At 40.8% G+C, this 12,169-nt stretch overlaps 1 protein-coding gene across 2 annotated transcripts in view; it reads right to left on the reverse strand.

Moving 5' to 3' along the window:
* IPO9 (importin 9) overlaps positions 1–12,169 on the reverse strand; it is a 46,239-nt gene that overhangs the window by 29,171 nt on the left and 4,899 nt on the right. For both annotated transcript variants that reach the window (XM_030844328.2, XM_030844327.2), the window contains exon 2: positions 199–260. In XM_030844328.2, coding sequence (XP_030700188.1) covers positions 199–260 — 62 coding nt within the window. The remainder of the gene's footprint in view (positions 1–198; positions 261–12,169) is intronic.

Here is a 12,169-nt window from a genome sequence, read left to right on the forward strand (position 1 = left end):
TAGCACAGCAAGAAAAAGACTCTCTTCACACATACAAATCGTACACACGGCCCGATATATTCATCTGAAGTCTATCTAAATCTGGTATAAAATTCTAAGTTATTTATAAAGTGGCCTTATTCTTTCACTTTCCCATAAGAAAGTTTCACCAAGTAAAGGGAAATTACTTATAAACTGGGCCAATCAGTCTCGACTTACCTGACGGATCGCCAATGCCCCCTGAGGATCTACGGTCAGCTCTGCCAGGTGAACACCAAATTCTGGAAGGGAAAAGTCTATTGTGAGTCCAAGAGCGCCCAGGAACGCCATAGTGGTTTACTGAGCTCTAACCCTGATGCCAACAGGAAAGATTTCAGAGGATTCAGTGGCTCCAAGAGTGCTGATGACTGCTCAGATTGGCTCCTCTAAGAAAGAGAAGCAGGGCAGGGCTGCTCGCGATGAACAGTCCAGCACCTCTCACTTCCTCCAACCGCTGCACAGCCGTCTCCGCCTTCCAAGGTAGCGATGCACGTAGTATCTAACCAAAAACCGCTGCTATCTAACCCCAAAGGAAAATTAAAAGGTGAGACTTCAGGAGTTGTCCAGATGTACACCACCAAAGAAGAGATGATTAGGTCTAAGAAAATCTGGCCTTCACAGGCTTAGTCCTAAAAATACAACTGTTGTAAGTGAGCAGTTTCTAACAAGCAACGTAAGTAGTAATCCCGAAATGCATATTGGGAGGCTACAAACAACTCTGACTCCCAAATTAAAATTTAGATCCTTCAATGTAATCCCTATCAAAATCCCAATGATTGGATTTTTGCAGAAACAGAAAAACCCATGCTGAAATTCATATGGAATCTCAAGGGACCCCAAATAGCCAAAACAGTCTTGAAAAAGACCAGAACTGGAGGACTCACACAAATCTACAGCCATCAATACAGTGCGGTACTGACATAAAGATGGTCGTACAGATCGATGGAATAGATCACTCAGTGCGGAAAGAACAGTCTTTTCAACAGACGGTGCTGGGACAACTGGATATCCATGTGCGAAAGGAGTAAGCTGGACCCTTACCTCACACCATAACAAAAATTAACTCAAAATGGGTCAAGGACCTAATAAGGCCTAAAACAATGAAACTCTTAGAAGAAAACATAGGACAAAAGCTTCGTGACATCATGACATTAGATTTGGCAATCATTTCTTGGATGTGACGCCAAAGGCACGGGTAACAAAAGAAAAACTAGGCTTCATGAAAATTAAAAAATGTTGTGCATCATAGGACACTATAACAGCATAAAAGCAGCTACCCACAGAACGGGAAAACTTGCAAATAGGTATGTAATAAGCCACTAACATCCAGTTATATAAAGAAATTCTACCACTCAACAACAACAAAATGCCCCAATTAAATGATGAGCATAAGACTTGAACAGACATTTCTCCAAAGATTTATGAAGGCCAATAAGCACATGAAAAGATGCTCAACATCACTAATCATTAGGGAAATGAAAAGCAAAACTGAGGTACCACCTCACATACATTAGGATGGCTACCATCAAAAAAACAGAAAACTGCCATTGGAGAGGATGTGGAGAAACTGGAACCCTTGTGCACTGTTAGTGAGAATGCAAAAGGGTACAGCCACTGTGGAGAACAGTACAGTGGTGGCTCCTTAAAAATTTTTAAATAGAATTACCATATGATCCAGCAAATTCCACTTATGGGTATATACCCGAAAGAAATGCAAGCACTGTCTTGAAGAGATATTTATTTGTATGCCATGTTCACAGCAGCATATTTCATAATAGCTAAAATGTGGAAGCAACCCAAGCGACCATCAACAGATGAATGGATAAGCAAAATGTGGTCTATATGTACAATGGAATATTACTCAGCCTTTAAAAGGAAGGAAATTCTGCAATAGGCTAAAACAACTGCTATAATGGATGAACCCTGAGGACAGTACACGAAGGGGAACAAGCCAGTCACAAAAAGACAAGTACGTACGTACCCACTTACATGAGGTACTTACAGTAGTGAAAATCATAAAGGCAGAGAGTAGAATGGTGACTGACAGAGGCTGGGGACGGGGAATTGGAAAGTTACTGCTTAACGAGTATAGAGTTTCAGTTTTACAGGAAGAAATGGGGATAGTTGGCAGTGAGGGCTGTACAACAACGTGAATGTATTTAATACCACTGAACTGTGCACTTCAAGAAGGTTAAGATGATAAACTTTATATTAAGTGTATTTTACCACAAGAAAAAAAGTTTGAATTTAGATCTAATTTATACTTGCAAAGGAGTAAATTATCAAATATATATTTGTGAAAAGAGGAAGCAGAATGTAAGGCCAAGAGCGCACCCTAACTTTCGCATCTTGCCTTCCAGGGCTGCGTGATCCAATATGGCAGCCATCAGCTACAAGTGGCTACTAAGGACCCGAAATGCGGCCTCCGAGAACTGACACGTGCTGGAAATGTAAGACATGCACCAGACTGCAAACGCAGTATGAAACAAAATACTGTGGAATATTTTAGTAAAGTTTATATCGATTACATATTGAAATAATACACCGCATACATTTGGTTAAATGATTACAGTATTAAAAATGAATTTTACCTGTTTCTTTTTTACCCTTTAGCTACTAGATGATTAAAACGTTCATGTGACTCACATTCTTCCTACCGGACAGCACTTTTTTGAGAATGGACAGCAGCTTTCAGAACTGCTTGGTCGTGGCAGGTGCACAGGTTACAACAGGCTCACCATCCGACTTGAGAGCTATGATCAGTGGGGTTAAAGCCTGGGCCCTGAGCTGCCGTGGCAATCCCTATCCAAATTCCAATGGCGCTTTCCACAAAAACAGAACAAACAATTCTAAAATCAGCATGGAACCACAAATGACCCAAACAGCCAAAGCAATCCTGAGAAAGAATGAAGTTAGAGGCATCACGCTCCCCGATTTTAAATTGTATTACAAAACTGTAGTAATCAAAACAGTGTGGTATTGGCATAGAAACAGACATACAGATCAATGGAAGAGAACAGAGAGCGTAAAAATAAACCCACACATACATGGTCAATTAATTTATGACAAAGGAGCCAAAAATATACAATGGGGAAGGGAGAGACCCTTCAACAAATGGTGCTGGGAAAACTGAACAGCCACATGCAAAAGAATGAAACCGGACCACTATCTCACAACATACACAAAAATCAATTCAAAATGGATTAAAGATTGGAATGTAAAAGACCTGAAATCATAAAACTGCTTGAAGGAACCATAGGCAGTAAGTTCCTTGACATTGGTTTTGGTGATTTTTTTTTCATTTGACACCAAGATTAAAGGCAACAAAAACAAAAACAAGTGGGGCTACATCAAACTAAAAAGCTCTGCACAACAAAGGAAACCATCAACCAAATACAAAAGCAACCTACCGAATGGGAGAACATATTTGTAAATCATGTATCTATTAAGGGTTTAATATACAGAATATATGAAGAACTCATACAATTCAATAGCAAGTAAAACAACTGGATTTTAAAATGGGCAGAGGACCTGAATATACACTGTTCTAAAGACCTAGAGATGGCCAACAGACACATGAAAAAGATGCTGAACAACACTAATTATCAGGGAAATGCAAATCAAAATCACAATGAGATAAACTCACACCTGTCACAATGGCTATTATCAAAAAGATAAGCAATAACGGGACTTCCCTGCAGGGGATAAGACAGGGGGTGCAGGTTCGATCCCTGGTCAGGGAACTAGATCCCACATGCATGCCATAACTAAGAGTTTGCATGCCACAACTAAGTGGCCCTGGAGCCACAATTAAGGAGCCTGCCTGCCACAACTAACACCCAGCACAACCAAATAAGTAAATAAATTTTTTTTTTTAAAAAGGATAAGCGATAACAAGTGTTGACAAGAATGTGGAGAAAAGGGAACCTTTGTGCATTGTTGGTGGAAATGCAAAATGGTGCAGCCACTATGGAAAACAGTATGGAGGTTCCCCTAAAAATTAAAAATAGAGCTACCATTTAAGGCAGCAATTCCACTTCTGGGTGTTTATCCAAAGAAAATGAAAACACTAACTCAAAAAGATATATGCACCTCATGTTCATCGCAGTACTATTTACAATAGCCAAGATGTGGAAACAACCCAAGTGTCCACCGATAGGTGAACGGATAAAGAATATGTACGTGGTATGTATGTATGTGAGTACAGATACACACACACACACACAAAATAGGATATTAGTCAACCATAAAGAAGAATGAAGTCTTGCCACTTACAACACTACGGATGGACCTTGAGGGCATTATGCTAAGTAAAGTAAGTCAGTCAGAGAAAGACAAATACCATATGGTCTTACTTATATGTGGAATTTAAAACAAACAAACAAAACAAAACAAAACAAACAAGCTCACAGACGCAGAGAACACACTGGTGGTTGCCAGAAGCTGGAGATGGGGGGGTGGGCAAAATGGGTGAAGAGAGTCAAAAGGTATAAATTTCCAGTTATAAAATAAATAGAGTCATGGGGAAGTAACATGTAGCATGTCAACTACAGTTAATAATACCGTGTTGCATATCTGAAAAGTTGCTGAGACTAGATCTTAAAAGTTTTCATCACAAGAAAAAAAAAACCAGTTGTTGTCCTATTATTTTTATTGCCCATCATGAGTACACTGTTTGGCTTTCTTATCGATGTAACTAAAGTTACTTTCCATGGTAAGTGCTAACTATCATAACTAGATTCCACTGAAATAGCCATCCAAAGGGTATTTATGCAATACAAAAGCTTAATATCAGGAAAAAGTTGTTCCAGGCAATGTTCCATGTTCAAGGCTTATCCAGGTAAGCAGGTGAAAAACTACTGAAAATAATCTATGCCTATTTCTTTTTAAATGTTTTCCTTCATATTGTTCTCTTTTGTATTTGGGTTGCTCTATTTTTTTAATGTTATTTATTTATTTATTTTTGGCTGCGTTGGGTCTTTGTTGCTGCGCGTGTGCTTTCTCTAGTTGCGGCGAGCGGGGGCTACTCTTTGTTGTGGTGCGAGGGCTTCTCATTGCAGTGGCTTCTCTTGTTGCGGAGCATGGGCTCTAGGCGCGCAGGCTTCAGTAGTTGTGGCGTGTGGACTCTATAGTTGTGGCTCACGGGCTCCAGAGTGCAGGCTCAGTAGTTGTGGTGCACGGGCTTAGTTGCTCCGCAGCATGTGGGATCTTCCCGGACCAGGGCTCGAACCCGTGTCCCCTGCATTGGCAGGTGGATTCTTAACCACTGCGCCACCAGGGAAGCCCCTATGCCTATTTTTTAAAATTAATTAATTATTGGCTGCGTTGGGTCTTCATTGCTGCGTGCGGGCTTTCTCTAGTTGCGGTGAGGGGGCTACTCTTCACTGCAGTGCTGAGGCTTCTCATTGGGGTGGCTTCTCTTGTCGTGGAGCACGGGCTCTAAGCAGGCGGGCTTCAGTAGTTGTAGCACGTGGGCTCAGTAGTTATGGCTCATGGGCTCTAGAGCGCAGGCTCAGTAGTTGTGGTGCACGGGCTTAGTTGCTCCGTGGCACGTGGGATCTTCCCGGAACAGGGCTCAAACCCGTGTACCCTGCATTGGCAGGCAGATTCTTAACCACTGCGCCACCAGGGAAATCCCTATGCCTATTTTTTTTAATGTTTAACTTCGAAATAATTTTTAGACTTAAAGCAGTTTCCTCCAATGCGTGACAGTCCTATTCTTTCCTTGTCTTTTATGACCCGACCACTTTTGATAAGTAACGGTCAGTATTTCGTAGAACACATCTTGATGTTCATTCGACTGACGTCTCCTCATGATCAGATTGAGGTTATTCATTTTTGGCAAGAATATCAGGGAAGTGATGCTGTGTCCTTAGCATATTATAATGTTGATAAATTTTCTTATTGGTAATGTTAACCATGACCACTTGGTAATGTGCGGTCTGCTGGATTTTCCACTGTAAAGGTACTGTCTTTCCCTTTACAGATGACAAAAATCTTCAGAGAGATACTTAGAGATTATGTTCATATCCTGTTTCTCTTCAAACACTCACTGATTGATTTTAGCACCCATCTGTGGATCCTGCCTGCAACAATTATTACTGTGTTGTTTGTCCTGTGGTGCTTTTGTATTTCTTATTCTCTTTACACTTACTAATTACTTGCAATTCTTTTGTAAGGAAGCACTGTCCTGTCTCCTTTATTTATTTCGACCCATGTGGACTCATGCTTATTCATTTCACTTCATGAGTTTTAACCCAACATTCTCATTATTTGTTCTGTTGCTCAGCTGTTCCACTGTGGCCGCCAGCACACCTTCTTGCAGGCCTTTCCACATGCTCCCATCGTTTTTCAAGCCCTTCCTTATATTCTGTTATCACAGGATATAGTCTAGGCTCACCTTGTATTTTCTCTGCCTAAACCCTGGAATCAACTTTTCCTCCAAGGAGCCCTGGTGCTTTTTAGTGGAGAATGCTATTTAGAAATCAAGATCTGGGCGCTAGGTGTGCTCACTGTTTCTGGGATGTCACTGCTCCTAGGCCCTCTCAGAGAACAGCACTACGACACACATGTATGCATACTAACCCATGCTTACACATACATCTGTCTGTCCATCCGCCTGCCAATCCATCCATCTATCTACTGATAACTCAAATGCCAATCCAATATCTCAAGGTTCACTCTGCTTGTCCTCCTTATTTGTAATGCTTTCTCTGATAGTGATAAATCTGGCTCTCATTATCTACAATAAAATTACTTATTTGTTCAATCTTAGTATACACAGAAACTAATTACAGAACTATTAACACCTGTGGAAAACAGATATATTAACTGGAGTATAATTTTTGTGTACAGTCCTTTTTGACTTGAGTCTTACAATATACAGTCAAAATACTATTTTCCAGGGACTTCCCTGGTGGTGCAGTGGTTAAGAATCCTCCTGCCAATGCAGGGTACACGGGTTCGAGCCCTGGTCCAGGAAGATCCCACATGCCGCGGAGCAACTAAGCCCATGCATCATAACTACTGAGCCTGCACGTCGCAACTACTGAAGCCCGTGCACCTAGAGCCCATGCTCTGCAACAAGAGAAGCCACTGCAAAGAGAAGCCCAGGCACCGCAATGAAGAGTAGCCCCTGTTCACAACTAGAGAAAGCCCGTGAGCAGTAACGAAGACCCAACGCAGCCAAAGATAAATAAAATTTAAAAAACAAAAAACCAAAATACTGTTTTCCAAAGTTACTTAGGTTAGCTCTTTCCTCCCACAACACCTAGTAGTAGTTACACTGTTCATCTGTAATACAGTTAGGTTCATGTGTTACTAATTGTACCCTTCCATTGTTTGATTTTAATTATTTACTTCTTTTGGGGGGTATGTAAAACTATATTATGATTCTCAAGAGTTAAAGCTACACAAGAATGCATATGCTCCCTCCTCATCCCTAACAACTTCCTTCCATCCTCTCCCCAGCCGCTCCACATAGATAACCAATCAGTTTCTGGTTTATCTTTTTGGTATTTCTTTTGCATAAACAAGCAGATACATGTGTATTTTCTTGTATCCTCTTGTTTACATGAAAAGTAGTATATTATACTCTTTTGCACTTTGCTTTTTTTCAGTTAACATTATAATCTGGAAACCATTCCAAAACAGTTCCTCAAGATTCCTTATTCTTTTTTTACGGCTGCATAATATACCACTGTATGGATACACATACTTTTTTCAGCCATTTTCCTACATATGGGCAGCTAGACTGCTTTCAATTATTTTGCTTTTATAAACAATGTTGCAGTAAATAATAGTGTGCAGCATGTATTTTTATATTGTTAAATGTGTATCTTCAGGGTAGATTCCCAGAACTGGGACTGCTGGGTCAAAAGTGTGTTTGTAGTGTTGTCAGGTGTGGCCAAATTTCCCTCCAGAAGGACTGCACCAATGTGCATTCCCACTAGCACTGTTAAGGAGTGTTTCTCCAGGACTTCCCTGGTGGCACAGTGGTTAAGAATCTGCCTGCCAATGCAGGGGACAGGGGTTCGAGCCCTGGTCCGGGAAGATCCCACATGCCGCAGAGCAACTAAGCCTGTGCACCACAACTACTGAGCCTGTGCTCTAGAGCCTGCAAGCCACAGCTACTGAGCCCACATGCCACAACTACTGAAGCCTGCACGCCTAGAGCCGATACTCTGCGACAAAGAGAAGCCACCACAATGAGAAGCCCACGCACCACAATGAAGAGTAGCCCCGGCTCACTGCAACTAAAGAAAGCCCGCGCGCAGCAACGAAGACCCAACGCAGCCAAAAATAAATAAATAAATAAATAAGTTAAAAAAAAAAAGTGTTTCTCTACAACCTCACCAACAGAACGTGCTTTAAAATTTTTGCTAGTCTGATAGAGGAGAAATGATATCTTAATGTTGTTTAATTTGTATTTCTCTAAATCATGAGGGACTTTAAACTATTTGTGTGTGTTTGAGTGCCTTTTTAATGACACTTAGGAGGAGGGGTGAGTTCTCTGTCCATGCCCCACCCCCTCATTTTTCTATTGAGGTTTTGGTCCTTTGTTTCTCAATTTTTAAGAGTTCTTTATATATTAAGGATATTATCCTTTTGTCTGTGGTATATGCTGTGAAAATTTCTCTCACTTTGTCAGCTGTCTTCTGACTTAAATTTTCATCTCTATTTATTTCTTCTGAGCTTGTTTTGAGATCTAAGTTTCTACTGTATAATTTCCCTTCTCCCTCAGGAACTCCTGTTCACATGTCTTGCAGGGCAGGTCTGCTAGTAATGAAGTCCCTCAATTTTTGTTTGTCTGAGAAAGTCTTAATGCTTCAGTTTTGAAGGCTGATTTCAGTGGATACAGAATTCTAGGTGGTAATATTTTTCTATCCTCACTTGAGATATCTCACTCCACTCTTCTCTCGCTTATATGGCTTCTGAAGAGCGGTCCAATGTAATTGTTAATTCTTTTTTAATTTAATTTTATTTTTTTGCGGTACGCGGGCCTCTCACTGTTGTGGCCTCTCCCGTTGCGGAGCACAGGCTCCGGACGCGCAGGTTCAGCGGCCATGGCTCACGGGCGCAGCCGCTCCGCGGCATGTGGGATCTTCCCGGACCGAGTCACGAACCTGCGTCCCCTGCATCGGCAGGCGGACTCTCAACCACTGCGCCACCAGGGAAGCCCAATTGTTAATTCTTGTTCCTCTATGGGTAAGGCACTATTTTCACTCCTTTTAAGATATTCTCTTTGTCTTTGGTCTTCTGCAGTTTGAATATGATAGGCCTAGGTATAATTTTGTTTTGTTGGTACTGACTTTTTATATGGTGTTTTTTGTCATGAAAATTAAAATTTTAATGTAGTCAAATTTATCAACCTTTTACTGCCTCCGGATTTTGAGTCATAGTTAGAAAGCCTTTCTTTATGCCAAGGATAAAGAAAAATTCACCCATACTTTCTTCTAAAACTTTTATGGTTTCATGTTTTCAATATTTAGATTCCTAATCATTTGAAGCTAATTTTTTGTCTGGTGTGAGATACTGATCTAATTCCAAATGGCCACCCAATTGTCCCAGCACCTTTATTAAAAGGTCCATCTTTACCCCAATGATCTGAGATGCCACCTTTATCAATACTACATTTCCATAGTTACTCGTGTCTACTTCTGGACTTTCTTTTTTATTCCACAGTTCTATTTGCCTATTTGCGTGCCAGTGCCACACTGCTTATTTTAATTATAGAGGCTTTACATAATGTTTTAATGTCTTGTAGAACTAGTCCCTCCTCACAGTTTTCCTTTTTTGGTGTTTTTGGAGCTATTTCTTCCAAGCTTATGTTTCTATGAACTTCAGAATCAACCCTTCTCACTCATCTAGAATGCTGAGCTGTGCTATCCAAGGACAGCGCACACCTTTCCATTTCATGTCTGCTTTTAAGGCTTTCAGGAATGTTTAAAAAGTTTCCCCTAATAGGTTTTTGCACGTTTCCTGTTAATTTTATTCCTAAGTATTTAATCTTTTTGTTGCTATTGTAAAGGGTTTTTAAAAAAACACCATTATATTCTCTAACCTTTTACTGTTTGTGTATATGAAGGCTATTGGTTTTTATATTTTAATTTTTTGTATTTTTAATTTACGCTACCTTACTGAATTCTTAGATTCTTAACTCTTTCTTATTACACCCTTATTTTAAGCTTCAGTTACTGATACAACCTTACGGCACCTATCATTTCACTCAGGAAAGGAAAATTTTCGCAAGACCACCGAAAAAGCCACCACATTCTTTCTAAAGCATTTATTAAGTGATTAAATCACAAGCAAACACTTCACACCTGCAGAATTACCGCTAAAGATGCTGAAATCCATTCTAATTCTTAGGGTTAATCTGGCGACTTCAGCCTCTGGTAAGTCTAAAAACCCCATTTTTAACAGAATAAACAGTAGGTGCCTACAACCCAAAGATATGGGAATCAACTTTCCAAATGGACTAAAACACAGATGAGCCAGACATAACTTAGGAACGCCTCTTGGATACCAACCAATGTTCAAGTTTAATGGAAAAAAGCACTCTAAAATGCATGTGTGGGGTCTTCCCTGGCGGTCCAGTGGTTAAGACTCCGAGCTTCCACTGCAGGGGGCATGGGTTCGATCCCTGGTCAGGGAACTAAGATCCCAGCATGTCGTGGCCAAAAAAAAAGAAAAAAGAGAGAGAGAGAAAGAGCACTTGTAACGCTCTGTAAGGCTCCCAGACTTCCTCTGACTTCAGATACTTGGTGTGACAATGGATGCTAACTTTATGGCCCTAAGTCTGCTAAGAACGTCACTGTCTACCCAGGCTTAGCTCCCTGGATACTGTCAACCAATTCTGACGAGCCTATATGAGGTCCTTCAGAATGACTATAAACATATTCACAAATTATCCAGGCCACGCAGTATTTTCTTTTACAGCACTGTTTCAATAATTTTTGCATGGACCACTCTGATATGCATTTTTAATGTTCCTGCCAAGAGTACAATTTCTGGATCATCACTACAGGGACAAAGTAATGAGATCAAGATAAACAAAATCTTTAATCATAAGGTGTGAAAAGGACACTGAGGTGTAAATGAGGACTTTTTTTGAGGAGGGCTTGAAACACGAGTGGAGACTATAAAGCTTAAACTAATCTGAGTAATTTCCTCCCAGTAAGCACAGATGCTGCCGTCGGGTTTGCGCCGAGGCTCACAGAAAGGGAAGGGAGAAGGAAGCAGGCCTTCTCCGTCAGTCCACACTCCCACCGACCAGAAGAGCCATTATAGCAGGAAGACCATGCAAACTCTACACAGGGGTCCTTTCTCATCCACCTGAGAACCTCAAGTTCACTCTTTTTGAAGAAAAGCTTAGTGTGAATACACGCTTTCCGTCTGAGCGCCGGGAGTGCTCGCACTCTGCTGAGGGTCGCGACAGCTGGGAGCCCTTCATTCTGTAACATAATCTTTAAATTCCTCTTGTCCAGGGACCTATCAGAGATCACACCCCGATTTCCACCAAGCACCGTGCGTCACACATCACTGAGACTGTAAAAGGTGGTGAGAGTGAGGGATCATCAGAAGATTAAGATCCATGTGGGAGCCCAGGAACCTAAGTCAGCCAGGGGACTCATACCCACAACAAGCATTATAGAATGGATTTTCTCTGAAAGTTTATTTCCTCCACGTTCGAAAGTAGAAGCTCGAAAGTTCGAAAAACATGATTCTCTGTTCAAAAGCTTTAATGGGAAAGAAAATCTTCAAAGAGGATCATCTAAAGACAAATTTTTCAAACAGAATGGATAAACTGAATAGATTTTCTTTCCTCCAGGCTCCCAGAGTTTCAAAAACAGTGACACGATCAACTCTGGTTTGGAAACCCCCCAAATTCAAAGACAAAGAGCTCATGTGCATTAGGTTACAGGGAGATATGAGGGAAAATATCAATTATTATTTTATTTAACCTAATTTAGTCTGTCTAGACCATATACCCATTAGAAATACAGGATATCAGTCGCCATAAAAGTTTCCTATCATAAAATCTAATTTTATTTTTAGTTAGTTTAGTTTACTTAAAAGCTGTATGAAGCATCACTGACAAGACGTGACAGTGGTGGTGTGCGGGCGATGAACTCTGTGCTCTGCAAAA

This window comes from Globicephala melas, chromosome 1 (assembly GCF_963455315.2).
Source record: "Globicephala melas chromosome 1, mGloMel1.2, whole genome shotgun sequence".
NCBI lineage: Eukaryota > Metazoa > Chordata > Mammalia > Artiodactyla > Delphinidae > Globicephala > Globicephala melas.